Source organism: Scyliorhinus canicula, chromosome 23, assembly GCF_902713615.1.
Source record: "Scyliorhinus canicula chromosome 23, sScyCan1.1, whole genome shotgun sequence".
NCBI lineage: Eukaryota > Metazoa > Chordata > Chondrichthyes > Carcharhiniformes > Scyliorhinidae > Scyliorhinus > Scyliorhinus canicula.
Genome location: NC_052168.1, coordinates 25,823,545 through 25,850,741, shown reverse-complemented (window position 1 = coordinate 25,850,741; position 27,197 = coordinate 25,823,545). Strand labels below are relative to the sequence as shown.

At 51.6% G+C, this 27,197-nt stretch overlaps 1 protein-coding gene across 1 annotated transcript in view; it reads left to right on the top strand.

Moving 5' to 3' along the window:
• Window positions 1-26,865, top strand: part of LOC119956642 (heat-stable enterotoxin receptor-like) — a 163,361-nt gene extending 136,496 nt beyond the window's left edge. The window contains exons 20-27 of the mRNA XM_038783982.1: window positions 5,552-5,643; window positions 10,184-10,342; window positions 17,130-17,322; window positions 18,277-18,451; window positions 20,068-20,166; window positions 22,728-22,822; window positions 23,683-23,759; window positions 26,563-26,865. Of these exons, the coding sequence (XP_038639910.1) occupies window positions 5,552-5,643; window positions 10,184-10,342; window positions 17,130-17,322; window positions 18,277-18,451; window positions 20,068-20,166; window positions 22,728-22,822; window positions 23,683-23,759; window positions 26,563-26,731 (1,059 nt within the window). The 3' untranslated portion in view covers window positions 26,732-26,865. The remainder of the gene's footprint in view (window positions 1-5,551; window positions 5,644-10,183; window positions 10,343-17,129; window positions 17,323-18,276; window positions 18,452-20,067; window positions 20,167-22,727; window positions 22,823-23,682; window positions 23,760-26,562) is intronic.
• The last annotated feature ends 332 nt before the right edge of the window (window positions 26,866-27,197 follow it).

Genomic DNA, 27,197 nt, shown 5'->3' with positions numbered 1-27,197 from the left:
CTGATTAACCCCCGTGTCTCAGTCTGATTAACCTCCGTGTCTCAGTCTGATTAACCCCCGTGTCTCAGTCTGATTAACCCCCGTGTCTCAGTCTGATTAACCTCCGTGTCTCAGTCAGATTAACCCCCGTGTCTCAGTCTGATTAACCCCCGTGTCTCAGTCTGATTAACCCCCGTGTCTCAGTCTGATTAACCCCCGTGTCTCAGTCTGATTAACCCCCGTGTCTCAGTCTGATTAACCCCCGTGTCTCAGTCTGATTAACCTCAGTGTCTCAGTCTGATTAACCCCCGTGTCTCAGTCTGATTAACCTCCGTGTCTCGGTCTGATTAACCCCCGTGTCTCAGTCTGATTAACCTCAGTGTCTCAGTCTGATTAACCCCCGTGTCTCGGTCTGATTAACCATCGTGTCTCAGTCTGATTAACCCCCGTGTCTCAGTCTGATTAACCCCCGTGTCTCAGTCTGATTAACCCCCGTGTCTCAGTCTGATTAACCCCCGTGTCTCAGTCTGATTAACCTCCGTGTCTCAGTCTGATTAACCCCCGTGTCTCAGTCTGATTAACCCCCGTGTCTCAGTCTGATTAACCCCCGTGTCTCAGTCTGATTAACCATCGTGTCTCAGTCTGATTAACCCCCGTGTCTCAGTCTGATTAACCCCCGTGTCTCAGTCTGATTAACCTCCGTGTCTCAGTCTGATTAACCCCCGTGTCTCAGTCTGATTAACCCCCGTGTCTCAGTCTGATTAACCCCCGTGTCTCAGTCTGATTAACCCCCGTGTCTCAGTCTGATTAACCCCCGTGTCTCAGTCTGATTAGTCCCCGTGTCTCGGTCTGATTAACCTCCGTGTCTCAGTCTGATTAACCCACATGTCTCAGTCTGATTAACCCCCGTGTCTCAGTCTGATTAACCTCCGTGTCTCCGTCTGATTAACCTCCGTGTCTCAGTCTGATTAACCTCCGTGTCTCAGTCTGATTAACCCCCGTGTCTCAGTCTGATTAACCCCCGTGTCTCAGTCTGATTAACCCCCGTGTCGGGTCTGATTAACCCCCGTGTCTCAGTCTGATTAACCCCCGTGTCTCGGTCTGATTAACCCCCATGTCTCGGTCTGATTAACCCCCGTGTCTCAGTCTGATTAACCCCCGTGTCTCGGTCTGATTAACCCCCGTGTCTCGGTCTGATTAACCCCCGTGTCTCAGTCTGATTAACCCCCGTGTCTCAGTCTGATTAACCTCCGTGTCTCAGTCTGATTAACCCCCGTGTCTCAGTCTGATTAACCTCCGTGTCTCAGTCTGATTAACCCCCGTGTCTCGGTCTGATTAACCCCCGTGTCTCGGTCTGATTAACCCCCGTGTCTCAGTCTGATTAACCCCCGTGTCTCAGTCTGATTAACCTCCGTGTCTCAGTCTGATTAACCTCCGTGTCTCGGTCTGATTAACTCCCGTGTCTCAGTCTGATTAACCCCCGTGTCTCAGTCTGATTAACCCCCGTGTCTCAGTCTGATTAACCCCCGTGTCTCAGTCTGATTAACCCCCGTGTCTCGGTCTGATTAACCCCCGTGTCTCAGTCTGATTAACCTCCGTGTCTCGGTCTGATTAACCCCATAATCACGGTCTGATTAACCTCCGTGTCTCAGTCTGATTAACCCCCGTGTCTCAGTCTGATTAACCCCCGTGTCTCAGTCTGATTAACCCCCGTGTCACAGTCTGATTAACCCCCGTGTCTCAGTCTGATTAACCCCCGTGTCTCAGTCTGATTAACCCCCGTGTCTCAGTCTGATTAACCCCCGTGTCTAAGTCTGATTAACCTCCGTGTCTCAGTCTGATTAACCCCCGTGTCTCAGTCTGATTAACCCCCGTGTCTCGGTCTGATTTACCCCATAATCACGGTCTGATTAACCCCCGTGTCTCAGTCTGATTAACCTCCGTGTCTCAGTCTGATTAACCTCCGTGTCTCAGTCTGATTAACCCCATAATCACGGACTGATTAACCCCTGTGACCTGGTCTGAAAATTGACCATCGCCTGGTTTGATTAACCCTATGGTTACGTTCTTCTCTCTTTGATGTAAATGTTTGATATCAAACGGGGATCAAACGCAGGGATTTTGTGAAACAATAATGTGAGGTCTTTATTTGACGATAAGACGAAACACGTGTAAGAGTTACCTTGGAATCTATGCATAGCGAGTCTGACTTCGACCACTGTTGTTTGCACACTGACTACATGTTGTAGAACTAATCTATCCCTTCCTATCGAGGTCGGTAACGATTGACGTTAGTTTAAGAAACAGTCCTTAAAGGTCCTGGCACATGACATGACATCACCCACCCTTCTTTTCCGAACTAGAGATTCACCCATATCGACTCAAACTATTTTAAAGACTGCCAAACAAAACAACCTTGGGTCTGAGTGATGTGTAAGGCAGAGCAATATCGTTTGCTTATCTGTCCGATCTTCGCTTTTTAAAATTTCGTTTATGGGATGTGGTTGTCGCTGGTTAGGCCAGCATTTATTGCCCATCCCTAGTTGCCCTTCAGAAGGTGGTGGCGAGTTGCTTTCTTGAACCGCTGCATTCCTTGAGGTGTAGGTACACCCACTGTGCTGGTAGGGCGAGAGTGACCTTTGCTCGAGGCGGCTGTATGTTTTCAGAATGCTGGTTTGGCTGCTTCTCTTTTGGTGTAGGTACACCCACTGTGCTGGTAGGGCTAGGGTGAAGGCTGCTTTTCTTTTGCTGTTGAGGTTCCGGCCCTGTTCTGGATTACTCAATATTTCTGTTGTGGGAATGTCCTGGTCCCGTTTCACCACCCTGCCCTGCCATTTTTGCGCTGGATACGATATTGGTTCTGTGCATAATGCTGACGATTTGTTTTGCTGATGAGCCACCAGTTGGGTGGTGTGTTTGAACCTCCTGTCCAATGTTCAGGCTGGGGTACCTGCAAGTGGCGCCGTAGGCAACCTTCATAGTCCCCTGTTTTCCGAGTAATGAATCAAGGACCCCTGAGAATATCGATGAGCGATGACTGAGGTCTGTCTGCTGAATAGCAATCCTGCAATGGGATGAAGGGGACAGGTTTGGAATAGAACATAGAACATAGAACAGTACAGCACAGAACAGGCCCTTCGGCCCTCGATGTTGTGCCGAACAATGATCACCCCACTTAAACCCACATACCCGTAACCCAACAATCCCCCCATTAACGTTACACTACGGGCAATTTAGCATGGCCAATCCACCTAACCCGCACATCTTTGGACTGTGGGAGGAAACCGGAGCACCCGGAGGAAACCCACGCACACACGGGGAGGACGTGCAGACTCCACACAGACAGTGACCCAGCCGGGAATCGAACCTGGAACCCTGGAGCTGTGAAGCATTGATGCTAACCACCATGCTACCTTTTGGTGTTGAGGTTCCGGTGTTGAGGAATGGACACACCAAATTCTGTTCATGGAGAGCCCGTTGGCTGATGATCTGCTTTCAGAGTTGACCTTCTTCCAGTGTGAGCATATGAGTTTCTGATGGGGCTCCCCATGGTCTCTGGTCCTGTGGTTTGACGTTGCCATGAATGGTGGCCAAGGACACCCCTTGCACACCGTTGGGCCTGTGATTACTGGGTCAGTGGCATCCAGAATATAAAATATCCAGGGTGAATTCCTCTTCCAACGCCTGGGATGGGGGTGCCATTGTGTGCAGTTTGGGAGTGCTTGGGGGACACCCATCACTTCCCACCTCTGTGCGTAGATGTGTTTGGGTGAGCCGAGTGGATGGACCAGTGTTGCTGCCCCTTCATCTGTGGGCATCTAACCTGGACAGAGGCATAGCCTCCTGTTGGCAGCACTGTTCCAATACATTCATTGATGTCTATCGTGCTGAATGCGTGCTCGTTTCGGGTATCGATGCTCTGCTCATCCTTACCAAAGTCTGCTTCTTTTCGCTTTTGGGAGTTGGTAGTTGATGAATCCTTCTTCCCAGCCTAGTCTGCAGTATTTAGCTTCCCCAGACCTCGTGCAGGAACAATAACCAGTCATGAAATCTCCAGCCCATGGAGTTCTGCTTAAAGCAGTTTCACTCCTGCCCCTGTTTAAGTTCCCGTACCAGCCTCCCCGGACAGGCACCGGAATGTGGCGACTAGGGGCTTTTCACAGTAACTTCATTGAAGCCTACTCGTGACAATAAGCGATTTTCATTTTCATTTTTTTTCATTTTCAAGTTTGGCAACAGGTAGACTTTAACTACTTAAGCTCTCCCAGCTTTGATCAATCTCACTGGGACCCGATGCCTACTGTCTGGAGTGAGGTGAGGTGTGTGTCGGATTCCTACAGAGCTGCAGAATCACTTTCACATGGTTAGTTTTGATAGTTGGTTCACTTTCACATCAGTACCAATTTGCTTCTGCTGGAGGTGAAGGGCTGTTTATTTTTCAGTCAAATCTTCACAACCCATCCCTTCACCCGGCCACCATGTTATGGCCGACCCTCTATTCAACATAAACGCACCAATCAAACACAAATATTGGTAAAACAATGGCATGGGTCCTTTATTCGAAGATAGGACTATACATAGATATAGTTATAATAATAATCTTTATTAGTATCACATGTAGGCTTACATTAACACTGCAATCGGGCAGCAGGGTAGCATGGTGGTTAGCATAAATGCTTCACAGCTCCAGGGTCCCAGGTTCGATTCCCGGCTGGGTCACTGTCTGTGCGGAGTCTGCACGTCCTCCCCCTGTGTGCGTGGGTTTCCTCCGGGTGCTCCGGTTTCCTCCCACAGTCCAAAGATGTGCGGGTTAGGTGGATTGGCCATGCTAAATTGCCCGTAGTGTCCTAATAAAAGTAAGGTTAAGGGGGGGTTGTTGGGTTACGGGTATAGGGTGGATATGTGGGTTTGAGTAGGGTGATCATGGCTCGGCACAGTAAGAAGTCTTACAACACCAGGTTAAAGTGAAACAAACCTGTTGGACTTTAACCTGGTGTTGTAAGACTTCTTACTGTGCTCACCCCAGTCCAACGCCGGCATCTCCACATCATGGCTCGGCACAACATTGAGGGCCGAAGGGCCTGTTCTGTGCTGTACTGTTCTATGTTCTATGTTCTAATTAAGTTACTGTGGAAGATCTCCTAGTCGCCACATTCCGGCGCCTGTTCGGGTGCACAGAGGGAGAATTCAGAATGTCCAATTCACCTAACAGCACGTCTTTCGGGACTTGTGGGAGGAAACCGGAGCCCCCGGAGGAAACCCACGCACACACAGGGAGAACATGCAGACTCCGCACAGACACTGACCCAAGCCGGGAATCGAACCTGGCACCCTGGCGCTGTGAAGCAACAGTGCTAACCACTGTGCTGCCCAGGAGACGATGTACTGTCCATTTGACTTCTACCACTGCTGTCCCCAGACTGACGGCAAGTCTCGGGCCCTAATGCGCCGCATCCTGTCGAGGTCGCTAATGATTGACAGCAGTTTAGAGTAGACAGCCCCCTTAAAGATGCAAGCTCATCATCTCACAACGGGTCTCACGGCCTGATTAACCGCGTCCCTCTGGTTCCAGGTGTATGGGCTGATCAAGAACTGCTGGGAAGAAGATCCAGAAAAACGACCAGATTTTAAGAGAATTGAGGCAACACTGGGCAAGATATTCAGGTTGGTGGACACGAGCTGTTGGGGAGGGGGGGGGGGTGGTGGAAATCTGCACCCCCCCCCCCCCTCACACACACACACACATACAGTGACTGCATCGTAGAACAGGGATCAAACAATTTACAGGTGTCAGTTAATGTGGGGAAAATATAACCCAGGATAGACCATTCAGCATCCTCAAGACTGTTCTTCCATTCAGTTAGATCTCGGTGGATCTGTATCATAACGTTAACCACCATTGGTTCTGAAGCAATTTGCTCTCCTTAAAGTTTTGAAATTTTTAATGGCCCATCAGTTTTTCTGGGCGGGGAAATTCCAGGTATCCACGAGCCAGATGGGTATTGTCTGGAACAGGAACAGATCGATCAGCTTGACCAGGTTGTCCAACACTAGAGTCCCTGAGCCGTCTATGGTCACTTCCTTGTGTAGTTCTCCGCCCACATATCCTTCCCCTGCCCAACTCCACTTCCTCCTGTCACGTGACATCCAACGTGATTGTGGCCATGGTAACATTTTTTACTACCTTGTCATTCTTAACCTGTCCGCAGCCTGTGAAAGGGTTGACCAGCCAAGTTGGTTGACCGTGCCATCCACCCTCACCTCTTCTCTTCCACCGGCCATCTGGTCGGGACTGAATTTTCCTGATTCCATTCTTGTCTGCCCAGCCGTAGCCAGAGAATGGCTTCTCTTCCCACTCCCAGGCTGTTACAGCTGGTGCCCCCCCCCCCCCCTACTAGGCCCGTCCACACTTATTTCTCATCTCCATGCTTCCTATGGCAACACCATCAGAAACCACAACAATGTATGCTGACAGCACCCAGCTCTACCAGCCCACCAGCTCGCTCTACCCCTCCGCTGTCTCTAAATTGCCAGGCAGACTTGATGAGCAGAAATTTCCTCCAGGTGAATATAATATGGCAGAAGGAGGCCATTTATCCCATGAGTCTGCACCTACCCTCTGATAGAGCAGCCTAACTCGGCACGCACCCTCACCCTATCCCTGTAATAGATGCGGATAGATGCGGGCAGGTTGTTTCCACTGGCGGGTGAAAGCAGAACTAGGGGGAATAGCCTCAAAATAAGGGGAAGTAGATTTAGGACTGTGCTTAGGAGGAACTTCTTCACCCAAAGGGTTGTGAATCTGTGGAATTCCTTGCCCAACGAAGCAGTTGAGGCTCCTTCATTAAATGTTTTTAAGGTAAAGATAGATAGTTTTTTGAAGAATAAAGGGATTAAGGGTTATGGTGTTCGGGCCGGAAAGTGGAGCTGAGTCCACAAAAGATCAGCCATGATCTAATTGAATGGCGGAGCAGGCTCGAGGGGCCAGATGGCCTACTCCTGCTCCTAGTTCTTATGTTCTTATACCGCCTACCCTGCATATCTTTGGACTGTGGGAGGAAACCGGAGCACCCGGAGGAAACCCACTCAGACACGGGGAGAAAGTGCAGACTCCACACAGGTAGTTAACCAAGGCCGCAATTGAACCCAGATGCCAGGCTCCGTGAGGCAGCAGTGCTAACCACTGTGCTACAGTGCCGGCCCAATATTGGGAAGGCCAAAGCTTGTCTTTGCCTCCTCCGTTTTCTAGCCAGTGACTCCAGGGAACGGTCTGAGCTTGAGCCATTCCCATCACAGCCTTGGTGTTAGACCTGACCCTGAGCTCAGCTCCCAATCACATATTAGCTCCATCATTAAGGCTGCCCGTTTCCACCTCTATAACCACCTGGCTGCACCAGTACCTTGTCTGACCTGCTCCGGAAACCTATATCCGTGTCTTTGTCAGGATTGGACTTGATCATTCCAACACTTTCCAGTTCTGCCATTCTCCCTAAACTTTTTTTTTAAATTTAGAGTACCCAATTCATTTTTTCCAATTAAGGGGCGATTTTGGGGCAATCCACCTACCCTGCACATCTTTGGGTTGTGGGGGCGAGACCCACGCAGACACGGGGAGAATGTGCAAACTCCACACGGACAGTGACCCGGGGCCGGGATCGAACCTGGGACCTCAGCGCCGTGAGGCTGCAGTGCTAACCACTGCGTCACCATGCTGCCCTATGCCACCCTGCTGCCCTATGCCACCGTGCTGCCCTATGCCACCCTGCTGCCCTATGCCACCGTGCTGCCCATTCTCCCTAAACTGGAGCTCATCCAAAGTTCTGCTGCCCTCATCCTGATTTGCTCAAGTCCCAGTCACCCGTCAGCTCGGCCTGCTTACATTGGCTCCCTATTGATTTCGATATCGATTTAATTTTGAAATCTCCATCCTTCTTTTCACATCTTTCCCTGGCCTCACACATCGCTGTCGCTGTAAACTCCTCCAGCCCTACAATCCCTTCAGATGCCTGTGTTCCTCCAATTCAACCACTTGCACATTCCCAATGTTCTTTGCTCCCCCGTTACCTCTGTACCTTCAACTGCCTCAGTCCTGAGCTGCACAACTCCCTCCAAAACTCTCCCTGCCTCTCTCTCCCATTGACCGAACCTTTGGTCATCAATCCTGAGAGCTTGGTCTCAAAGTTAGCTCGATAATGTTCCCATGAAGCTCGGGACCCTTTGCCTAAAATTGCATGATAGCCAATAAACACTTCACACGTGTGTCACCATTGTTACAACATAGGAGGAGCCAGTTTATGCACAGCAAGCTCCCACAAGACGCAATGTGATAGGAACTAGATAATCAGTTGTAATGATGTTGATTGAGGGAATAAGTGGCCATCCACTGGGCGCACCGATCTTGATCAGGAGCTGACAAGTGGGATTTGAACCCATGACTTTCAGGCCCCGAGGTGTGAGTGCTGCCCTGTGACCCCACACTGCCCCCCCCCCCCCCCCCCCCCCCCCCCCCCAGCAGGTACTATTCTGGCAGAGCAACTTACACCAGGCGAGTTGCAATCTGATGGCCATACCAGGTTTAATCTTCATCGGCTGCTTAGCTCAGGTGAGGCAAGGAGGACATTCCTGACGTGAGGCACCCCCACTCTCAGGCTAATCCTTCTTAGTGAAGGATTAAGACCATAAGACATAGGAGCGGAAGTAAGGCCATTCGGCCCATCGAGTCCACTCCACCATTCAATCATGGTTGATTTCAACTCCATTTACCCGCTCTCTCCCCATAGCCCTTAATTCCTCGAGAAATCAAGAATTTATCAATTTCTGTCTTAAAGACACTCAACGTCCCGGCCTCCACCGCCCTCTGTGGCAATGAATTCCACAGACCTACCACTCTCTGGCTGAAGAAATTTCTCCTCATCTCTGTTCTAAAGTGACTCCCTTTTATTCTAAGGCTGTGCCCCCGCGTCCTAGTCTCCCCTGCTAATGGAAACAACTTCCCTACGTCCATCCTATCCAAGCCATTCATTATCTTGTACGTTTCTATTAGATCTCCCCTCAACCTCCTAAACTCCAATGAATATAATCCCACGATCCTCAGACGTTCATCGTATGTTAGGCCTACCATTCCTGGGATCATCCGTGTGAATCTCCGCTGGACCCGCTCCAGTGCCAGTATGTCCTTCCTGAGGTATGGGGCCCAAAATTGCTCACAGTATTCTAAATGGGGCCTAACTAGTGCTTTATAAAGCCTCAGAAGTACATCCCTGCTTTTATATTCCAAGCCTCTTGAGATAAATGACAACATTACATTTGCTTTCTTAATTACAGACTCAACCTGCAAGTTTACCTTTAGAGAATCCTGGACTAGGACTCCCAAGTCCCTTTGCACTTTAGCATTATGAATTTTGTCACCGTTTAGAAAATAGTCCATGCCTCTATTCTTTTTTCCAAAGTGCAAGACCTCGCACTTGCCCACGTTGAATTTCATCAGCCACTTCTTGGACCATTCTCCTAAACTGTCTAAATCTTTCTGCAGCCTCCCCACCTCCTCAATACTACCTGCCCCTCCACCTATCTTTGTATCCTCGTATCCTTGTATCCGTCCCTCGCTTCTTGTCACAAATCTGCCCTGCCGTTCAATTCCGATCCTGGGAATGGGCAGAAGGAAAACTTTCCATACCATGCTCAGAATTTACACATAAAATGGATCTTAATAATAATAATAATAATATTAATAATCGCTTATTGTCACGAGTAGGCTTCAATGAAGTTACTGCGAGAAACCCCTAGTCGCCACATTCAGGCACCTGTTCAGGGAGGATCTTACCGATAACTTTCCGGTTTCGGCACCATTGGGACTTCATCATCATCAAAGAACAATCGAAATTCCCTTTCACGAGGGCGTCCCCAAGTCCTGTCTGTAGCTGCCCTCCACTTCCACTCCCATTGATAGCAATCAGTAATTGGGAAGTAGACCCTGGTATCTATGAGCCAGTCCCGTGGAGATTTCACGTCGGTCTGTGGAACTCCGTAGATCTCGGGGCACCAGATCCCCCCCCCCCCCCCCCCCACTGACTCAGCCTGGCACAGACAATAGTGGGTAGATCCTTGAGTGAGTGCGCCAGTGACACAGCTTTGGGGACGTGGAAATTGCCTCCCAGGCACTTTTGAGGAAACTATAGTCAAGTTTCCATTGGATGTCTTGCAGCACGTTCCACAGTGAGACGGCCAAGAGCTACATGGACACGCTGATCCGCCGACTTCAGATGTACTCGAAGAACTTGGAGCACTTGGTGGAGGAGAGGACAGTCCTGTACAAGGCCGAACGGGACCGGGCGGATCAGCTCAACTACATGTTGCTGCCGAAGTGAGCAAGATCAGTCTTTGTCCATCTATTCTTTCTCTGGTATCTCTACCATCTTTACCGCTTGTTTACCTCAGTTTTATTACTGCTTACTTATCTGACTCTCTATCTATCCTGCCAATCATTTAGCTGCCTCTGATTTTTGAATCACTGCCCATGCAAAGTTTACCTTGATTGTCCATCTCACAATGTGATTGTTATTATCGATGTGTATATATATTGTCAGGTGGATCCTAAGCCAGATGGCCCACACCACCAATCCTGCCGGTCAGGTAGGTGGTTTAATCCACGCCGGCGGGAGAGGCCTGTCAGCGGCGGGACTTCGGCCCATCACGGGCCGGAGAATTGCCACGGGGGGCCCGCTGACTGGCGCGGCGCGATTCCTGCCCCCCCCCCCCCCCCCCCGCTGATCTCGGGGGGCGGAGAATTCGGGACACGGCGGGGGCGGGATTGACGCCGGACCCGGGCGATTCTCCGACCCGGCCCGGCCCGGGGGGGGGGGGGGGGGGGGGAGTCGGAGAATCCCGCCCCTTGTTCTGGAATGTTGCTCCATATGGGGTGCTGCGATGGAAGGCTGACTTCCTGGTGGGTTGAGCAGGTCACCATGGAGTGGGTAAGCAAGGGGCAGCACGGAGTGGGTAAGCAAGGGGCAGCATGGAGTGGGTAAGTGAGGGGCAGCATGGAGTGGGTAAGTGAGGGGCAGCATGGAGTGGGTAAGCAAGGGGCAGCATGGAGTGGGTAAGTGAGGGGCAGCGTGGAGTGGGTAAGTGAGGGGCAGCGTGGAGTGGGTAAGTGAGGGGCAGCATGGAGTGGGTAAGTGAGGGGCAGCGTGGAGTGGGTAAGTGAGGGGCAGCATGGATGGGTAAGTGAGGGGCAGCATGGAGTGGGTAAATGAGGGGCAGCATGGAGTGGGTAAGTGAGGGGCAGCAAGGAGTGGGTAAGTGAGGGGCAGCATGGATGGGTAAGTGAGGGGCAGCATGGAGTGGGTAAGTGAGGGGCAGCATGGATGGGTAAGTGAGGGGCAGCATGGAGTGGGTAAGTGAGGGGCAGCATGGAGTGGGTAAGTGAGGGGCAGCAAGGAGTGGGTAAGTGAGGGGCAGCATGGATGGGTAAGTGAGGGGCAGCATGGAGTGGGTAAGTGAGGGGCAGCATGGATGGGTAAGTGAGGGGCAGCATGGAGTGGGTAAGTGAGGGGCAGCATGGAGTGGGTAAGTGAGGTGCAGCATGGAGTGGGTAAGCGAGGGGCAGCATGGATGGGTAAGTGAGGGGCAGCATGGAGTGGGTAAGTGAGGGGCAGCATGGATGGGTAAGTGAGGGGCAGCATGGAGTGGGTAAGTGAGGGGCAGCATGGATGGGTAAGTGAGGGGCAGCATGGAGTGGGTAAGTGAGGGGCAGCATGGAGTGGGTAAGCAAGGGGCAGCATGGAGTGGGTAAGCGAGGGGCAGCATGGAGTGGGTAAGTGAGGGGCAGCACGGAGTGGGTAAGTGAGGGGCAGCATGGAGTGGGTAAGTGAGGGGCAGCATGGATGGGTAAGTGAGGGGCAGCATGGAGTGGGTAAGCAAGGGGCAGCATGGAGTGGGTAAGTGAGGGGCAGCATGGAGTGGGTAAGTGAGGGGCAGCATGGAGTGGGTAAGTGAGGGGCAGCATGGAGTGGGTAAGCAAGGGGCAGCATGGAGTGGGTAAGTGACGGGCAGCATGGAGTGGGTAAGTGAGGGGCAGCATGGAGTGGGTGAGGGGTAGCATGGAGTGGGTAAGTGAGGGGCAGCATGGAGTGGGTAAGTGAGGGGCAGCATGGAGTGGGTAAGTGAGGGGCAGCATGGAGTGGGTAAGCAAGGGGCAGCATGGAGTGGGTAAGTGACGGGCAGCATGGAGTGGGTAAGTGAGGGGCAGCATGGAGTGGGTGAGGGGTAGCATGGAGTGGGTAAGTGAGGGGCAGCATGGAGTGGGTGAGGGGCAGCATGGATGGGTAAGTGAGGGGCAGCATGGAGTGGGTAAGTGAGGGGCAGCATGGAGTGGGTGAGTGGCAGCATGGAGTGGGTAAGTGAGGGGCAGCATGGAGTGGGTGAGGGGTAGCATGGAGTGGGTGAGTGGCAGCATGGAGTGGGTAAGTGAGGGGCAGCATGGAGTGGGTGAGGGGTAGCATGGAGTGGGTAAGTGAGGGGCAGCATGGAGTGGGTGAGGGGTAGCATGGAGTGGGTAAGCGAGGTGCAGCATGGAGTGGGTAAGTGAGGGGCAGCATGGAGTGGGTAAGTGAGGGGCAGCATGGAGTGGGTAAGTGAGGGGCAGCATGGAGTGGGTAAGCAAGGGGCAGCATGGAGTGGGTAAGTGAGGTGCAGCATGGAGTGGGTAAGTGAGGGGCAGCATGGAGTGGGTAAGTGAGGGGGCAGCATGGAGTGGGTAAGCGAGGGGCAGCATGGATGGGTAAGTGAGGGGCAGCATGGAGTGGGTAAGTGAGGTGCAGCATGGAGTGGGTAAGTGAGGGGCAGCATGGAGTGGGTAAGTGAGGTGCAGCATGGAGTGGGTAAGTGAGGGGCAGCATGGAGTGGGTAAGTGAGGGGCAGCATGGATGGGTAAGTGAGGGGCAGCATGGAGTGGGTAAGTGAGGGGCAGCATGGATGGGTAAGTGAGGGACAGCATGGATGGGTAAGTGAGGGGCAGCGTGGAGTGGGTAAGTGAGGGGCAGCATGGAGTGGGTAAGTGAGGGGCAGCATGGAGTGGGTAAGCGAGGGGCAGCATGGAGTGGGTAAGTGAGGGGCAGCATGGATGGGTAAGCGAGGGGCAGCATGGAGTGGGTAAGTGAGGGGCAGCATGGAGTGGGTAAGTGAGGGGCAGCATGGAGTGGGTAAGCGAGGGGCAGCATGGATGGGTAAGTGAGGGGCAGCATGGAGTGGGTAAGCGAGGGGCAGCATGGAGTGGGTAAGTGAGGGGCAGCATGGATGGGTAAGCGAGGGGCAGCATGGAGTGGGTAAGTGAGGGGCAGCATGGAGTGGGTAAGTGAGGGGCAGCATGGAGTGGGTAAGCGAGGGGCAGCATGGATGGGTAAGTGAGGGGCAGCATGGAGTGGGTAAGCGAGGGGCAGCATGGAATGGGTAAATGAGGGGCAGCATGGATGGGTAAGTGAGGGGCAGCATGGAGTGGGTAAGCGAGCGGCAGCATGGAGTGGGTAAGTGAGGTGCAGCATGGAGTGGGTAAGCGAGGTGCAGCACGGAGTGGGTTAGTGAGGGGCAGCATGGAGTGGGTTAGTGAGGGGCAGCATGGAGTGGGTAAGGGAGGGGCAGCATGGAGTGGGTAAGCGAGGGGCAGCATGGAGTGGGTAAGTGAGGTGCAGCATGGAGTGGGTAAGTGAGGGGCAGCATGGATGGTTTCAACCAGCCCGTGGGTTTGCGATCAATTGGGGGATGGGTGGGTGGAGTGATGTTTGCAAAGAGAGGAAGCCAGGGAAAGGGTGTTGAGTGGAAGAGTTCCCTGTCGAGCCCTTTTGGTGAGGTTTTCTGTTATGGGGGCTGATTTAGCTCAGTGGGCTAGACAGCTGGTTTGTGATGCAGAACAAGCCCAGCAGCGCAGGTTCAATTCCCGTACCAGTGAGAATTCTGAATTCTCCCTCTGTGTACCCAAAACAGGCGCCGGAATGTGGCGACGAGGGGCTTTTCACAGGAACTTCATTGCAGAGTAAGCCTACTTGTGACTGATGAGACCATCAATTCACGCGACATGTGGTTAGAAGTGAACAGTGGTTTTAATCGTCTTACAACAGAGCCTGCCTGTGACGAGATGAACTCTAGATGAACTGGCAGGCAGGCTCCGACTGCCAACCTGTATACAACCAGTGGGGGGGAGGAGTCATGGGCGGAGCTAAGGGTGGAGCCCAGTACAAACGTCCGTACATTCCCAGTACACCTCCCCCTAGGGGCAGAGCCGCGCAACTGCTCGTGTGCCGAGCTTACAGAGGCATGTGTGATAACAGTGTGAATTATGCTATTATGATTCACCACATTCACCCCCCCCCTAAAAAAAAATCAAGTCCGGCGGGGGTGATCGTTTACAGATTGAGCCTGTCTGGTGGTCGTGTTGTCCGTTGTGATCGGCGGAGCACCGGGGTTGCAGTCTCTTCTGGTGGCTGGATGATCACGGTCGGTTGGGGTACGATGGCGGACTCCGGGGGTGATTCTGTCTGAGCTTCATACCCGTCTGGTTCGACTGGGGACTGGGGGCGCTGGGAGCTTGCTGGTGCGGGCACGCGGAACATGTGTAGCAAACTGGTAGGCGCGGGGGCGTGGGGCGCGGTGAGTTGGGTGGGGTGTAGTGTGAGGGGTACGTCGGCGGTGGTAGTGGTGGGGTTTGATCCTGCAGGCGCCAGGTCCCGGAGGGATACGGTGTCCTGACGGCCGTCAGGGAACTCTATGAAGGCGTATTGGGGGTTTGAGTGTAGTAGGAGAACTTTTCCCACAAGCGGGTCAGTTTTGTGCGCCCTGACGTGCTTCCTGAGGAACACGGGGCCCGGTGTCTTCACCCATGCCGGGAGCGAAACCCCCGTGGTAGTACCCCTGGAAAAGATAAAGAGCCGCTCGTGAGGGGTCTGATTGGTGGCGGTACACAAGAGGGACCTAATAGCGTGGAGCGCGTCTGGGAGGACTTCTTGCCAATGGGAGTTCGGGAGATTCCTGGACCGGAGGGTCAGTAGGACGGTCTTCCAGACCGTCGCGTTCTCCCTCTCCACCTGCCCGTTCCCCCTGGGGTTGTAGCTGGTAGTCCTGCTCGAGGCAATGCCCTTGTCGAGCAGGTACTGACGCAGCTCGTCGCTCATGAAGGACGAACCCCGGTCGCTGTGTACGTAGCTGGGGAAACCAAACAGGGTGAAGACACTGTGCAGGGCTCTGATGACTGTGTGGGAGGTCATGTCGGGGCACGGGATAGCAAAAGGGAAGCGGGAGAACTCGTCGATGACATTTAGGAAGTACACATTCCGGTTAGTTGAGGGGAGTGGCCCTTTGAAATTGATGCTCAGGCGTTCAAAGGGCCTAGAAGCCTTGACCAGGTGGGCCCTGTCTGGTCTGTAGAAGTGCGGTTTGCACTCCGCACAGATCGGGCAGTCCCTGGTGACGGCTTTTACCTCCTTGTTGGAGAAAGGCAGATTTTGGGCTTTAATGTACTGGGCGAGCCGGGTGACCCCCGGGTGGCAGAGGTCATTGTGGATGGGTTTTAAGGGGTCGCTCTGCGTTCTGGCGCACGTCCCGTGGGATCGGGCATCCGAGGGCTCATTGAGCTTCCCTGGTCGATACATAATATCGTATTTGTAGGTGGAGAGTTCGATCCTCCACCTCAGAATTTTATCAGAATTTTGCCCCTTTGCGAGTTGTTGTCAAACATGAAGGCAACCGATCTTTGGTCGGTGATGAGGGTGAACCTCCTACCTGCGAGGTAGTGCCTCCAGTGTCGGACAGCCTCCACGATGGCTTGTGCTTCTTTCTCGACTGAAGAGTGTCGAAGTTCCGAAGCGGAGAGGGTTTGGGAGAAAAATGCGACTGGTCTCTCTGCCTGATTTAGTGTGGCTGCTAGAGCTACCTCTGAGGCATCGCTCTCAACCTGGAAAGGGGACGGATTCATCCACCGCCCGCATGGCCGCTTTGGCGATGTCCTCCTTGATGCCGTCGAAGGCCTGGCGAGCCTCGGCTGACAGGGGAAATCGTGTGGCCTTAAAGAGTGGGCGGGCTTTGTCCGCATATTGAGGGACCCACTGGGCGTAGTCGGAGAAGAGCCCCAAGCACTGTTTGAGGGCCTTGGGACAATGAGGGAGAGGGAGTTGTAAGAGTGGGCGCATACGGTCCGGGTCTGGGCCCAGGACTCCGTTCTCCACGACATAGCCGAGGATGGCTAGTCTGGTCGTGTGGAAAACGCATTTCTCCTTGTTATACGTGAGATTAAGCTTCTGGGCCGTCTGGAGAAATCGATTGAGGTTGGCATCGTGGTCCTGCTGGTCATAGCCGCAGATGGCGGTCCTCCAGGCAGATTGGGAGTTGGTGGTATGCAGACTTCAGATCCACCGTGGAGAAAATCCGATACTGGGCTATCTGATTCACCATGTCTGCAATCCTGGGGAGGGGATACGCGTCGATGAGCGTAAACCGATTAATAGTCTGACTATAGTCTACGACCGTGCAGAGTTTTCCCCGGTCTTGACGACCACCACCTGAGCTCTCCAGGGACTGTTACTGGCCTCTATGATCCCCTCACGTAGGAGCCTCCGGACCTCGGTTCGAATGAACACCCTGTCCTGTAGGCTGTACCGCCTGCTGCAAGTGGCTATGGGTTTACAGTCCGGAGTGAGATTGGCAAAGAGAGATGGGGGGGAGATTCGCAGCGTGGTTAGGCTGCAGATAGTGAGTGGGGGTAGCGGTCCGCCGAAGCTGAGGGTGAGGCTCTTGAGATTGCACTGAAAATCGAGCCCCAATAAGAGTGGGGCGCAGAGTTCGGGCAGGACGTATAGTTGAAAATTAGAGTAACTAGCGCCTTGGATTGTTAGAGTTGCGACGGTGCGCCCTTGGATGTGGACAGAGTGGGAGCCCGAAGCGAGGGAGATAGTTTGCCGGGCAGGGAAACCGGGGAGCGAACAGCATCTTACCAGATCTGGGTGTACGAAGCTCTCAGTGCTCCCGGAGTTGGAAAGGCACGGTGTACCGTACCCGTTGATTTGGACCGTCGCCATCGAGTTGTGGAGATGTTTTGGGCGACAATAAACAAAATCCAATCGAATCCAAGCAAGTGACCAAATTTCTTTTGCTCTCAATTCCAGGCCAGTGGTGATCTCGTTGAAGACAACCGGTCGGGTTGAGGCTGAGCTTTTTGAAGAAGTGACCATTTACTTCAGCGACATAGTGGGCTTCACCACCATCTGCAAGTTCAGCTCCCCCATGGAGGTGGTCGATATGCTCAACGACATGTACAAGAACTTTGATCAAATCCTGGACAATCACGACGTCTACAAGGTACGGGAGGGCTACCAAGTGATTCTGGCTCTGGCAGAGTTGAGTTATCGCCGCTCAGGTCAATCTCGTTCACATTGACCTTGGCCAAACCACACTCAGGGAGCACTGCAGCTCTGGCCCACTGACACAATTACACTGCAATGAAATACGTAATTGGATGTGAAGTGCTTTGAGGCATTCTGAGGTGGTGAGAGACACTGTTATAAGCCAGGGCTTAGAAAACTCCAAAGTGTATTATGATGTTCACCTGACCTATAACCTTTATGTTGAATGTGGCTAGGATCAGCACAAACTGCAGGTGTGATTCATCCGACTTTCTAGACATTTGATCAAAACAAGGTGTATTCTAAGAATGTAGTTAACCTATATTTTTTATCAATTACAAACATAAAGAAAACATAAAGGCTACAGTAATCTATGTACATAACACCTAATGAATCCCCTCTTAACTGTTTCAATTCAACAACAAAATCGAATAAACCAAAACCACTTTCAAGGGTGTGACCCAGCACACTGTTTTCTCACTTGAATGGGACTGGTCCTTCCCCTGAGATTCTGGTCCAGTTTCCAACCAACAGTTTCAAACTCCTTCCGAAAAGCAACTCTATCTTTAAAGTTACCAAGGCGGTTTGCCACACCAAATCTGCTTTCAGTTCGCTGGAACAGCTTTATAATAAAAACGGAGAAAACAGGCAAACACTGGTTTTTTTCTTCTGTAGTCCAAAGCAACAAGCCAAAACTGAAACCAAAACGCTAACCCCCCCCCCTCACCTCACAGCCACAGCCCAGCTCCACCCACAAATGACATCACTGAAGCCTTGCTACAAGTCACATGATAAGAGACCAAACCTTTCTTGAAGGGACACTCACATGACAGGCACCTTTAGCAATACAAGTTCATCTTTTCTCTGGTGACCACATGTTCACAATGACACTGTTGCCCATTTGGATCAGGTGGAGACTATCGGCGATGCCTACATGGTGGCATCAGGTTTGCCAAGGCGGAATGGGAACAGGCACGCGGTCGACATTGCCCGGATGGCGCTGGACATTCTTAACTTCATGGGATCATTCGAGCTGCCTCACCTCCCTGACCTGCCCATCTGGATTCGGATTGGTGTTCATTCCGGTAACAACATACCCAGCACTGTCAGGGGAGAGGGGGGGGGTTGGGAGGGTGAGGGGTACAAAGTGCTGCAATTTGCTACAGTCTGGAAGCATCTTTGATACCCCCTGGATATCTGGGCAAGAAAGATGGCAAAGCCTCACAGCAGGTGCAGAGGTGATTTAGCTGTAATGGGACGGTGTTGAGAATCATTCTTCCACAATGAATTCAGTTAGGTGGGGAGACGGAGAGGTTAGGATAGTTTACAAAGAACAAACAACGAAGAACAATACAGCACAGGAACAGGCCCTTCGGCCCTCCAAGCTGATCATGATGCCCGTCTAAACAAAAGCCTTCCTCACTTCCGGGGCCTCTATTCCCATCCTATTCATGTATTTGTCAAGATGCCCCTTAAATGTCACTATCGTCCCTGCTTCCACCACCTCCTCCGGCAGCGAGTTCCAGGCACCCACTACCCTCTGTGTAAAATACTTCCCTCGTACATCTCCTCTAAACCTTGCCCCTCGCACCTTAAACCTATGCCCCCTCGTAATTGACCCCTCTACCCTGGGAAAAAGCCTCTGAATATCCACTCTGTCTATGCCCCTCATAATTTTGTAGACCTCTATCAGGTCGCCCCTCAACCTCCGTCGTTCCAGTGAGAACAAACCGGGTTTATTCAACCGCTCCTCATAGCTAATGCCCTCCGTACCAGGCAACATCCTGGTAAATCTCTTCTGCACCCTCTCTAAAGCCTCCACATCCTTCTGGTAGTGGAGCGACCAGAATTGAACACTATACTCCCAAGTGTGGCCTAACTAAGGTTCTATACAGCTGCAACATGACTTGCCAATTTTTATACTCAATGCCCCGGCCAATGAAGGCAAGCATGCCGTATGCCTTCTTGACTACCTTCTCCACCTGCGTTGCCACTTTCTGTGGACCTGTACCCTCCGATCTCTCTGCCTGGCAATACTCTTATTTTTAAATTAAATTTAAAGTGTCCAATTCTTTTTTTTCCAATTAAAGGGCAATTTAGCCAATCCACCTACCCGGCACATCTTTGGGTTGTGGGGGTGAGACCCACGCAGACACGGGGTGAATGTGCAAACTCCACACGGACAGTGACCCAGGGCCGTGATCAAACCCGGGTCCTCGGTGCCCTGAGGCAGCAGTGCTAACCACTGTGCCACCGTGCCCGCCCCTCTGTCAATGCTCTTAAGGGTTCTGCCATTTACTGTATCATTCCTCCCTGTACTAAACCTTCCAAAATGCATGACCTCACATTTGTCTGGAATAAACTCCACCTCTCCATTTTCCTGAGAGAAGAGAAGGTTCAGGGGAGACACAAGGAGAAGCTGTTCCTCCAACGGGAAAACACAGATTTAACATAATTGGCAATAGAGCCAGCCGGGAAGCTGGGAGATGAGGAATTTATGTGAGGATCTGGAATGTACTGTCTGAAAATGAGACGGAAGCAAATTCAAAATGGATTTGGAAAAGAGAGATTTACCGGGCGATGAGAAAGATCACGGGAGTGGGACTAATTAGATAGCCAATTCAAATAAACAACATGCACACGATAGGCCATGCTGTACCTTTCTGTGACTTCCCCCTTACCTTGGCTCTGTCTGTCACAGGTCCGTGTGCGGCAGGTGTGGTGGGGACCAAGATGCCGCGCTACTGTCTGTTCGGTGACGTGGTCAACACAGCCTCGCGGATGGAGACCACGGGAATACGTAAGACATCCTCCTCCCCGCTCTCAATCTGACAACCTCTCTGAATCCAGCTGTACTCTCCGTTTCCCGCCATCGCTGTTTGCCTCTCTGCAATTTTCTCTCCGCCTGTTTTTCTCTTTCTCTCTGTCTGTCTCTCTCTCTATTTGTCCCTTTTTCTTTCTGGCCTCCCGATCTCTCTTTGACTCTCTGCAATGCTCTCTCTGTCTGTCTCTCTCTCTGACCCACTGTGAGTATCTCTGCCTCTCTAGGGGCTGGTTTAGCACACTGGGCTAAATCGCTGGCTTTGAAAGCAGACCAAGGCAGGCCAGCAGCACGGCTCAATTCCCGTACCAGCCTTCCCGAACAGGCGCCGGAATGTGGCGACTAGGGGCTGTTCACAGTAACTTCATTTGAAGCCTACTCGTGACAATAAGCAATTTTCATTTCATTTCTCATACGTTTATAAGATACAGGAGCCGAATTAGGCCATTTGGCCCATCGGGTCCCCTGCACCATTAGATCATGGCTGATCTCATCCTGGCCTTAACTCCATCGACCTGCCCGTTCTCCATAACCCATCAACCCATTACCAATTAAAAACCTGTCTAACTCCTCCTTAAAGTTACTGACTGTCCCAGCATGCACCGCACTCTGGGGTAGCAAATTCCACAGATTCACAACCCTTTGGGAGAAGTAGTTTCTCCTCAACTCAGTTTTAAATTTGCTGCCTCGTATCCTAAGATTATGATTTCTTGTTTTAGAATAGCCTACAAGAGGAAGCATCAGCTCCAGCTCTATATCTGTGCCTTTTATCATCTTGTACACCGCAATTTGATCTCCCCTCACTCTTCCAAACTCTAGAGAGTATCGGCCTTAACTGTTCAATCTCTCCTCATACGCCAAACCCCATTCCTGTCCATCTCTCTGTCTCTCCCTGTCTCTCTCTATCTGCCTCTCTCTCTGCCTGTATCCGTTTTCTCTCTATGTCTCTCTCTGTGCTGCGAGGTTTAGCACAGGTTAGATACAGAGTAAAGGGCGGCGCAGTGGTTAGCACTGCGGCCTCACGGCGCTGAGGACCCGGGTTTGATCCCGGCTCTGGGTCACTGTCCGTGTGGAGTTTGCACATTCTCCCCGTGTCTGCGTGGGTCTCACCCCCACAACCCAAAGATGTGCAGGGTAGGTGGATTGGCCATGCTAAATTGCCTCTTAATTGGAAAAAATGAATTGGGTACTCTAAATTTATTTTAAAAGATACAGAGTAAGCCTCCTGCTACTACACTGTCCCATCAAGCACTCCCAGGGAAGATACAACACCAGTTGAACGCCGGGTCCCATCAAATGCTCCCGGAGCAGATACAGCAATGGATAGATAAAGAATAAAGCTCCCTCCACAATTGACATTGCAATACCAGCCAGTGCCAAATCAAAGGCAGAGTCACCTGTCATGTTTAAAATGCCCGGTGTATGATGTGATGTTTAATCCTCGCAGATCCAAGGTGAATTACATTTTCACCCTCTCACTCAGTATTTAGTCTTGGCAGAGACGGTGTGTACCGTGAGGGCAGCACGGAAGCATGGTGGTTAGCATAAATGCTTCACAGCTCCAAGGTCCCAGGTTCGATTCCCGGCTGGGTCACTGTCTGTGCGGAGTCTGCACGTCCTCCCCGTGTCTGCGTGGGTTTCCTCCGGGTGCTCCGGTTTCCTCCCACAGTCCAAAGATGTGCGGGTTAGGTGGATTGGCCATGCTAAATTGCCCGTAGTGTCCTAATAAAAGTAAGGTTAAGGGGGGGGTTGTTGGGTTACGGGTATAGGGTGGATACGTGGGTTTGAGTAGGGTGATCATTGCTCGGCACAACATTGAGGGCCGAAGGGCCTGTTCTGTGCTGTACTGTTCTATGTACCCTCCCAATTCCATCTGAATGATTCAAAAGATTTTGTTCAATTTGGCGGAGAATCCATTTTTATGACCGAGTCGGGGGCGGCGCCAGTTTTACTCGGGTTGCGCAAGCTCCACCCGCTCCAAAACGGCGCCATCGCGGCACACGCAGCACACGCGGCACACGCGGCAGGCCGTTACCTGGAGGCCCCTCCCCCGATGCCCCACGCCCCCGATGCCCCCCGCCCCCGATAGCCCGCGTTGCTGGCTGCGTGGTTGATGTGTGGTCCCAGCCGTGGGGGAACCACCTTGGCAGCTGCGAACTGTGTCTAACGCTGCCATAACCGCGCTGCTGGCAGGGGAGGGGGGCTTCGGCGAGGGCTGGGGGGGGGGGGGGACTGGTGGGGAGTGGCGAGGGGGTATCCAGGGGGGCACTATCGGGTAAGGTCGGGTCCGCGCACGGCCGGCGCCAGGTCGTCGTTGTGGGCATGCGCAGCCTGAACCCGGCAATTCTCAGTCCGTTTATTCCATGGAGGCCCGTGCGTTTTACGTGGCTGCTCGCCCCTCACCGGTCAGAGGATCAGTGCTGGGGTGGCGCCGATTTCCCCCCACATAAAATGCCACGGATCCTCCGGACTTAGCCTCAAAATCGGAGAATTTAGCCCCTTTTCTTCTCTCAACTATATTTATTTTTTTTGTGTTGCAGCATTAAGGATTCACGTTAACCAATCGACAATTAATATACTGAAGCGGACCGAGTGTAAATTTGAATATGAGATGCGGGGCGAAACTTACCTGAAGGTGATTCTGTCTATTTGACCTACTTGCATTTTGGACGGTCGAACACTGGGATTGATCTCGGCATCGTGGGATATGGAACTCGGGCAGAGAGGAGTTGAGGTAGAGATCCACCGTGGGTGGTGGCTGGTAGAGGGCTGAATGGCCTCCTCCTGTCCCTATGTAATGGTTGTTGTTGTTCAGGGATTCCCGCCTCCTGCACTAATCTTTCCTGAGCTTCTACCGCTGCTGCTCTTCACCATTTTCCAATAAAAACCTCCTATACTCTCAACCCCCTTACCTAACACACATATCTTTGGACACGAAGGGGCAATTTAGCCTGGCCAATCCACCTAACCTGAACACCTTTGGACTGCGGGAGGCGACCCACGCAGCCACGGGGAGAACGTGCAGACCCCGCACTGACAGTGACCCAAGCCGGGAATCAAATCTGGGTCCCTGTCGCTGTGAGCCAGCAGAGCTAGCCACTGTGCCAACGTGCCACCCCATACTTTAAGTTGATGACCTTTCGTAAGACGAATAAATAACAAAGTAAACAATGGCCAGGATGCCTGGGGTAATCTTGAGCCGTGGAATATTTTACCTTCGCCAAAGAGGGCATTCGGGACTTTAATTGGTTCAACGTCTCCAAAAGGTTGGCACCTCGAGCATTGTGGCGCTCTCTCAAGTGGCAGCTGATATTTTTGTGTCAGTCCTACGGGGTACTCGAACGCTGAGTCACGGGCGAAAGCGCGACCTACTGGGTTATGGCTGAAAGGGCAATTGCATTTGGGCACGCAGCGATAGGTCCCAGGGACTGACCTATGGGAGCTGACGGGTCACACGACCGACACAGGGAGTAACCGATCTTTTGTCTGTTTCAGGGAAGAGGAATGGAAGTCACCTATTGGCTCACGGGAGAAACAGACCGCAATATTCGTCTGCCAGCCCAACCTTCAGCGTAAGTGAGACGGGCACTGTTCCTGGTACTTGCTTCGAGCAAGTGTAACTGAGCCACGTGACGAGCTCGACTGCTTATATCAAATGGGTTGTTAGTGTAGAAATTAACGCACTCAGGAGTGTTCAGCAAGTGCTGCCCAATCGCTGAAACTCATTTATAGGGCTGGATTCTCCGCCCCCGCCGCGCCGCATTTCTGCCCCGACCGGCCGGCGGGATTCTCCGTTACGCCGACCGGTCAATGGGGTTTCCCATTGTGGGGCAGCCCCACGTCATCGGGAAACCCCCGGGCGCCGGCAGAATGGAGAATCCCGACGGCGGAGAATCCCGCCCATAGAGTGGGCATTATGTTTCGGAGTAACGCCAGTGCGGGCTGGTTGAGTACGTTCTGTATCCTGCCTGTCATGAACAACGGAAGAGATCTACCATGCGGATTTCGTGGCACTTGCTAACACTAAAACTCAGTAGAAAGTGAGTTAAAACTTCTTGGGTGCAAATATTAATTATTTTATTGACTCTAGTTGATTACAATTGAGAATCACTTAAATCTTATTCTCTAATAAGTCCAGCTGGCAAAAGGACTCAAAGAGAAGCAATTTGTAGACAATATAACTTTCAAATAATACAGAATTGATTTTCTTGCATACGGCAAAACAGCTTGCATTTACTTCAAGAGTCAGAGTTGGAAAGTGAAAGTATGAAAGATAGAGACAGCGAATAGTTCGGTCAAAGTATAGATTGATTCCGGAATGGAAAATGGCCGTACGATCTATCGTGGTTATACTAAATCATAGCAGTTTTTAGCCATCTATCTACACCCCTATGTAATCCTAATTGGTTTGGGTTAGAATCAAATAAGTTTGATTTGACGGTTAGCTGTCTGTCTTTAATGTGCAACATTCACTTGAAATGTTTCATAAATTAATTCTTATAGGTGTTATGGAATGCGATTTGGTGCTGTTATCGCAAGATGCTTGAGCTAGATTCTTGCTGACTTGACTGTTAGGACAATGGCTCCTTTAGGTTATTGTACCGTTGCTATGCTGTTGTCATGGAGCCTACCCTGTCCTTGGACTGCTTAGTGTCATATTATCTTGCAAATGTATTTATTAGCTGAATATGATTGCCGTTTTAATCTATCATGAATAACGCTGTTTCTGCGTTCTGTTGAAGCGATGTTTTAAAATGACCTGAGGTTATGAGACTGCTGAAATCCTTAATTTAAAATGGGTAAAAACTGGGGTTTAATATTTACGCTATTACCTGGTGGTAAAATCGTTGGTTTCTACAGTACATATTGTTTTATTTGATCAGCCAATGGTTAGGATGTACGATCTATGTAACAGGCATCCTTCCTGACATCACTCATTTGTGCGGACGGACTAACGGCATTATCCTGTCAGTGAAAAGTTCCATTCACGTTCAGATGAGTGCAGGATGAAAAACTTCAGCAGCCTCTCTCTTTCCAGCAGTACTCGCAGGCCATTCGACCAAGCGACTGTTTGGGATATTTGTGGCGGTGATTGTCGATCATCTACAATTGCAAAGCTGCTTCGAGGGTGGAACATAGCGTTGGGGCAGGAGGTTCGAGGAGGCCAAACTAGCCAAGACCCTGAACAGCAATTGTGAGCCAGTTTAGTGACCAGCTCTGTGGTCACTAAATGTCCTAAGCACTGGTCCTTGTGGGACTTGGCTAGATACACTTAGAGGGGTCAATAATGAAGGGACATCAATTTAAGGCAAGGGGCAGGAGGTTTAGAGGGTGGTGGGAATCTGGGAACTCCCTGCCTGACAGGGTGCCAGGGGCAGGAACCCTCACAATATTTGAGAAGGTGGGTGTCAGGAAATGAGATCTTGAGCTGTTATGTCAGGGCCCAATGTCAATCGAAACATTTACAATTCTAACCGGATTAGACAGGAAGGATCTTCCCTGATTGTCCAGGGGTCCAGAACCAGGGGCCATAGTCTAGGGCAGCACAGTAGCACAAGTGGATAGCACTGTGGCTTCACAGCGCCAGGGTCTCAGGTTCCATTCCCCGCTGGGTCACTGTCTGTGCGGAGTCTGCACGTTCTCCCCGTGTCTGCGTGGGTTTCCTCCGGGTGCTCCGGTTTCCTCTCACAGTCCAAAGACGTGCAGGTTAGGTGGATTGGCCGTGATAAATTGCCCTTAGTGACCAGGAAAAATGTTGGGAGGGGTTATTGGGTTACGGGGATAGGGTGGGAGTGAGGGCTTAAGTGGGTCGGTGCAGACTCGATGGGCCAAATGGCCTCTTTCTGCACTGTATGTTCTATGCCTAAGGATTCAGGGTGGACCGTTTAGGGCAGAGATGAGAAGAAATTTCTTCACCCAGAGAGTGGTTGGCCTGTGGAATCTGTTACCACAGGAAGTAGCTGAGGCCAAAGCATTGCATGTTTTCGAGAGGCGTTTAGATATAACACTTGTATGAAGTGCTGAGGGGATCAAAGGATATGGGGGAAGGTGGGATTAGGCTATTGAGTTGGATGATCAGCCATCACCATAATGAATGGCAAAGAGGGGCTGAATGGCCTCCTCCTGCTCCTATTTTCTATGTTTCTATGATTCTGGTTAGAGGCCAATTAACTATTACCACGTTTAAAGTTTGCCATGATTGGTCCATTGAAATCAGTGGGTTGCACATTTAACTTGTACCATCTGTGGTTCTTACTTACTCCAGGTCAGACCCTTTCAGTCCGGCCTGTCGCTGGAAAACAACTTGCAACAAACCGAACCCTGCTCTCCAACTTCAGGGAATAATTTGTTTGTTTTTCATTTCCCCCCCCCCAGGGAGAATTTGCAGAGACTTCAGGCTGATTTTGCCCAAATGATAATTGAGTCGCTGGAGAAGAGGAGGGCATCCAAACGCCAGGCGGGCACCAAGGGGGAGGGCAGCAATGACTGGGAACTCGAATACCTGCAACTGAACTCCACAGAGATTCTCAGCACTTACCTGTAGCCCTGTCTGTGACCCCCGATTCAGTCCTAGCCCGGATACGTCGCACTTACACATGGTCACGCGGCTCCTCTCGCAAGTGGAACATCAACTCAAACACGTCTGAGTATCTCTGCTACTCTAAGGCCAGAGACACGACACAGAGGAAATTTCCCAGCTCCCCATCAAATGTGGCACACGATTTTTGTTTATTCTTTCACGGGACGTGGGAGTTGCTGGCTGTGCCAGCATTTATTGCCCATCCCTAATTGCCCCTTGAGGGGGAAGTTCAAATCTTGTCAAGCACATTGCTGTGGGTCTGGAGTCACATGTAGGCCAGACCAGGTAAGGACGGCAGATTTCCTTCCCTGAGCAACATCAGTGAACCAGGTGGGTTTTTACGACAATCGATTTCATTAGACCTTTCATTCCAGATTTTTATTGAATTTGAATTTGCAGTGTCGGGATTGAACCCAAGTCCCCCGGAGCA